Below are 6,405 nucleotides of genomic sequence, written 5' to 3' on the forward strand. Positions count from 1 at the left end.
TATTTACTTTCAATTTCATATAATTTTGCTCCTGTCGAACTTCAATGTCAACCCTGGATTTCAATGCCTTCTCACTTTGGTCCTTGATTTTAAATTTATGCAAATTGACCCTCAATTGACCATTAAACTTTCAATTCTTTTCAATTTTACCCTTGATTTCAATCAATTAGGTCTTCAGAGTTCGACCTTTTTTTTTCAAAATGGTCATTGACTGTAAATTTTTTTAATTTAATCCCTAATTGACCCCAAAACTTTGATTTTCTTGCGATTTTATTCTTGATTTGAACCAATTGACTTTGTAAAAATTAAATTTAGTTATCTAAAATTCCAATCTACTCAATTAAACCCAAATTAGGCTCCCAAACTTAAATTTTCACCAATTAAGTCCCTAACAAAATTAATTTGACCCATTTAAAATATAATAAATTTCTTGCACTTAATTAAATCCTTTAATTTGACTCAAATTAACTCTTAAACATAATTAAACTTTAATTTGATCCATAATTAAATCAAATTAACCTATTAAAAATTTAATTATGTTCCTAGACTTAATTTTTATACATATTCATCCAATAATCATTTAATTTGATACTAAATCTGCATTTTATCTTAATCTTCAATACAAATAAGGTATGATCAAGCTCTTAGTTTCATCTAAAATTACAGCTTGATTTTTTTATATATTTAAAATTCTCCTAATTTATTTTTTCTAAAATATTAGTCTTTTTGCTATTATTATTTATTTTTAATTTTTAATTTTAAAATAAAAAAATGTAAATTTTGAAGAATAACTGAAAAATGAGTTATGACATCCATAATTAAATAGCGGTAGGTTTCCAACGCGGTGTGCACTGCCACTGTGCTAGAGCAGATAGTACTCCTGCCTCAACCAGCAGTGAAGGAAGCTCATTACTGCACACTGATTTCAGCTTAAGACTATAAGAGAGGGCCTTAGCCATAACCTGACCTGCCTGGAGTTCTAAACCGAAACAAGAATCTGAACCACCGACATTGGTCCGAACAAAGAAAAGTTCCATAAAGCTAAAAAGAAAAAGAAAAAAGGAAAAGTTTAATTAGCTCTAGTGACTTTACAGACGTAAAGTCGACGAGGGAGTTGTCCTCTGTTACAAGATTTCTTCTTCTTCTTCTTCTTCTTCCATTCCAGTTGTCATTACTTGCGTACTTGTATTCTTCGGAGAGAGCTAGTAGTTCTGTTGAGTCTGAGAGATGGTGGATGAGTGTTACATCAAGAGCATGTGGTCTTTCACGCTAGTGGTCCTGTTGTTAGTGTCATTCAGTATTGCGGAAGACCCTTATAGGTTCTACACATGGAATGTTACTTATGGTGATATCTACCCTCTTGGAGTGAAGCAACAGGTGAGGCGAGAAGCCCCCAGCCCGCCCCCCCCCCCCCCCCTTTTGTTTTTTGTTTTTTCTAATTTTCTAAGATGTTGATTATATGGAGTTTTGTATATAATTAATGGCAGGGGATATTGATAAATGGGAAGTTTCCAGGCCCACAGATTGAGTCGGTGACAAATGATAACTTGATTATCAGCGTGTTCAATAGCTTGGATGAACCTTTCCTCCTCTCTTGGTTAGTTTCCCTATATAATCTTCTCACAAACTTCTTGAGTATCTATAAATATGTGCATGTAGAAAATCTAGACGTTCAATGTCCTGATGTTCAAAAGAAAAGGGGGAAATGACTTCAATTTTTCGGTAACTTTCTACTATTAGAATGCCACTTTTTCTTGTTCAATTTGCAACCATGAATGATCAAGCCGTTTACCTGTTATTCAAATCAGATGGTCCACTAAATGCCCTCCCTGTAAGGCTACGGGTTATACACGCGTACAGACAAGCGCACACACAGTGCCTCGAACTTATAGGCACGTTAGGCATTGGTTGGGAACAATCTACAGTAGATAAGGGCTTGTGGCTGTTTTGGGTTCCTGTGGTCAAACTGTAAGACTGGACTAAGGTTTCTCTGGCAAGCACTCTGCCTGTTATCGCTGGTAGCAGGAAAAACTTCCACTGCTAGTGGTATAGGACATCCATAATTTGGTCCACAAAGAACATATATCATAGATATCCAGAAAAAAAAAGGTTCTTTATGATTGGGATGCTGAATTGGTTTTTTTATGAAACTTGTATCTAATAAGTAAATGGTATGCCCGGATCTGATTCATGCACAAGTCCACAAAGAACGAAGATCATAGATATCCTGAAAAAAAAAGGGGTTCTTTATGATTGGATTGCTGAAATGGTTTTTTTATGAAACTTGTATCTAATAAGTAAATGGTATGCCCGGATCTGATTCATGCACAAGAATGGGTTCAGCTAGAGCTCTCAACTTGTTATGAGTTGATGCAGGCTGCTCAGATCTAGATCAATATACAATATGGACTTTGCCTCTTATCTGGATATCTCAGAATGGATATAGGAAATTTTATTAATTTATGTCCTTGCTGGGATATGGTCTGAAATATATACATATACTTGCCATTAGGCAAGTGGGAGGAGGGCTATCCGGGGCGTTAACCTGTGGAATGCAAACTGCACACAACAAGGATTTGACACTCTAATTTCATCTCAATTAATAGGATACCATGATCATGCATTTTCATGTGTGCATGTGTGGAAGATAGAAAGTGCTTAGGATGATATTTCGTTACTAATCAGAAGTCTTCTAATTCATGTTTAGGAATGGTGTGCAGCAGAGAAGGAATTCATGGCAAGATGGAGTCTATGGTACAAACTGCCCCATCCCACCAGGGAAGAACTTCACTTATGTGCTCCAGGTGAAGGACCAGATTGGTAGCTACTTTTATTTCCCTTCCCTTGGCATGCACAAGGCTGCAGGAGGCTTTGGAGGCTTCAAAATCGCAAGCCGTTCTGTCATTCCTGTACCATTCCCTCCTCCTGCCGGCGATTTCACAATCCTGGCTGGTGATTGGTTCAAGAAGAATCATACAGTAAGTACCATGCATGAAGCAAATTCTAACTACCTAATACACATAATTCCATGTGGCAAAAGAGTGACAGATACAGCTATGACAAGTTCAATGCCATTTGCGCTCATCAATGGGCTTATGTTCGACCTTGCAGGATTTAAAAGCAATTTTAGATGGTGGCAGTGATCTTCCCTTTCCAGATGGGCTTCTCATCAATGGTCGTGGATCAAATGGCTACACATTCACTGTTGATCAAGGTAATCAATTATTATCAGCAGTCACTCCTGTATGAATTTAAACATTAAGAGAGTTCTCATATTGGGATTATTTTGTGTTGCATGTTGGCCAGGCAAGACTTACAGGTTACGGATATCAAATGTGGGGCTCACCACTTCTATCAATTTCAGAATTCAGGGGCATAAAATGTTGCTGGTGGAGGTCGAAGGAACTCACTCACTGCAAAACACTTATGATTCCCTTGATATCCATTTGGGGCAATCCTATTCTGTTTTGGTTACAGCTGATCAAGCAGCACAAGATTACTTCATTGTTGTCTCAACACGCTTCACCTCTCAAGTGCTCACTACGACCTCCATTCTTCATTACAGTAATTCAGCAGGAAGTGTTTCAGGTTCTCCGCCCAGTGGACCAACTATTCAGCTGGACTGGTCTGTTGAACAAGCTCGATCCTTAAGGTATTTCCAAATTCCTGTTGTTGAGGTCCTTTAAGGTGTAATAACTATAGCATTCATGCTGATCTATGCTCCTACAGAGTGTAAATTGACATTCATTTGCATAGTGGTGTTGTAAATTACCCGAGATGAAATCAGAAACAATGGATTTCTGAAAATCTGAGAATTGTCCCATATATTTGTCATACAGCAATAAACTTCAGGTATAGTGATTGTTACAACATATATGGTATCCATAGTTGTTACAATGAATAATGGTAAGAAAGGTGTAATCTCTTTTTGTTTGCATAAGGAGAGTGTCCTTTTCATGCTACAGGAGTTCTCTTATTGTTTTTTGTGTCCGCTCATATTTATCAGGCGAAATCTAACCGCAAGTGGCCCAAGACCTAACCCTCAAGGTTCTTACCACTATGGATTGATCAACACAACTCATACAGTTAGACTTCAGAACTCTGCTCCAATTATTAATGGCAAGCAGAGGTATGCTGTCAATAGTGTGTCCTTCATCCCTGCCGATACTCCACTTAAACTTGCGGACCATTTCAATATCCCTGGAGTTTTCTCCCTAGGAAGCATCTCGAACAACCCCACTGGTGGTGGTGCTTACCGCCAGACTTCTGTCATGGCTGCTGATTTCAGAGGTTATGCTGAGATTGTTTTTGAGAATCCAGAAGATAATGTGCAGTCTTGGCACATTGATGGCCACAACTTCTTTGTTGTGGGGTAAGGTCATCATAACTTAATTACATCGTGTAATGTTTCTGCTGGATTCCTCAGTATGGATACTTTTTTCTGGTGAGCAGGATGGATGGAGGGCAGTGGTCACCTGCAAGCAGATTAACTTACAATCTGAGAGACACAATTTCTCGTTGCACTGTTCAGGTACAATACAGAATTGTTATTAATATCAGAAAACTTGTGGAATGTAAGATTTTTTTCCCTTTATTCTCTTGTTAATCTGGATCAGTGGCATTAGAAGAGGTATGATTGCGTCTTCTATTGCTATGGTAGTATTACAACTTTTCAGAAAGCTGGAAATTTCTTATTTAATTTTTCTTCTCACCTTCGGTATGTCAATTTCCTGAAGCATGTCATATTCTGTGATTGGACAAAATTCCTTTTGTTTTTCATGTTTCAGTACGCACAGTTTGTACTAAACATGTTAATAGCCCTGAATTTAAATTACTTAGCGCATTAAGCAGATTGTATGTTGGTTGTGAAAATTCAAAATTCCTTAATCCCTTCACCGTGCTTTAGTCTGTCAGCACTGAGATGGGCTCTCCTTATTTATGAAATTCTCGTCCGAAAAGGAAGATGCATTCATATGACATTTTACAATATTTGATGAAGTACAGGTCTATCCGGAGTCATGGACAGCAGTTTACATGCCCTTAGACAATGTGGGAATGTGGAACGTAAGGTCTGAGAACTGGGCACGCCAGTACTTAGGACAACAATTCTATCTTCGAGTCTATTCCCCAGCAAATTCCTGGAGAGATGAATATCCAATCCCCACAAATGCTCTTCTTTGTGGTCGAGCAGCAGGACGTCTAACTCGGCCTGTATAGAGCACCATGCATAGCAGACTGTCACGAAGGCGTGACATGGTCAGTTGTAATCTAGTGTAGCAGATTTCGACGGGATATGCAGCAGAAGGCTTGACTCTATCGAGCCAATTTTACACAACGTTATTGTTTTTGTTGTCATTTGTTCCTAACTTGATTTCCTTGGATTCATTTACTATTAGAACCTGTGATTGATTCAATAGATATAAGAACGAGTATAATATTTCCTTTTCCTTCATGAGCATCCCTCACTGCGTAGAAAACCTGAGTGGTTCTAGTTAACTACAAGTTGAGTTGATCATAACTCTGCTTTTGGACTTTCAATCACCCTGTCTGGTAATAAATAAGATATCTTGACAACCTTGCCGACAGTTAACTGCATCTGCATCAATGCATTTATAGTTTAGACATTAACTTCCTTCCCAGAAGATGACCATTGACCAGTTATATCCACTTCACATGCCCTCTGTGAGCATATACCAGGTCCTTGTTTTTTGGTTTCAACCTTTCTATCGTTCCATCCCTATCATCTTCCCTGATGCGTTGACTGTTAATTCAGAAAAGCTGATTGTATTAATATGCGCAGGATGGGATTGATCCTTCTCCCTGGTTTTTGCCTATTTATTCAATATCTCATTTTATTTTCTAATTAACCCATTTTAAACCCGGATTAAATTCACATTTTCACTAATACTGCAAAATTTAGGCCGGAGGTTTACATTACAACTTTTCTACAGTTTATCCCTTTACTTCATTGATTTTATTTACAAGCTTTCATTAAATTCCAGTTGATTTACTTTCTAATTACCTTTTTTTTTCTTTTTTACCAGAAAAAACTTAGAACAGTAATCCCTTCTTAGGGAATAATATATCAAACACTCACACTTTATTTAATTTATGTATGAGGCAGAACGTTACCTATCTTTACATGCATGTTTCTAATTATAGTTCTTTTTATTGGAAGGAAAAGAAGAAGAATATATGACATAATTGATCTAGAAAATTATTTAACTGATTAACAAGCTTTTATCTCAAATGATGGCCTCTAAAATAGGTTCATGGTGTGTCTCATAGCTGCATAAATGTTCATGATTCATTTTTTTTCTTTACATCCTCTCTATAAAAACACACATCATAACCTCTAATGCTTTATTTTTCCTACACTAATGATAACTTAAGCATTCAAGGTCA

General features: G+C 37.2%; 1 protein-coding gene across 1 annotated transcript; it reads left to right on the plus strand.

The window, feature by feature from the left end:
* Positions 1–1,032: 1,032 nt before the first annotated feature.
* Positions 1,033–5,452, plus strand: LOC133691236 (L-ascorbate oxidase homolog). The gene is made up of 8 exons (XM_062111656.1): positions 1,033–1,377; positions 1,488–1,597; positions 2,708–2,978; positions 3,112–3,214; positions 3,307–3,652; positions 4,007–4,372; positions 4,453–4,531; positions 5,005–5,452. Exons 1-8 carry the CDS (start codon positions 1,228–1,230, stop codon positions 5,215–5,217), a joined length of 1,638 nt encoding a protein of 545 aa, XP_061967640.1. The 5' UTR covers positions 1,033–1,227; the 3' UTR covers positions 5,218–5,452.
* The last annotated feature ends 953 nt before the right edge of the window (positions 5,453–6,405 follow it).

The sequence above is a fragment of the Populus nigra genome, chromosome 4 (genome assembly GCF_951802175.1).
Source record: "Populus nigra chromosome 4, ddPopNigr1.1, whole genome shotgun sequence".
In the NCBI taxonomy this organism is placed as follows: Eukaryota; Viridiplantae; Streptophyta; class Magnoliopsida; order Malpighiales; family Salicaceae; genus Populus; species Populus nigra.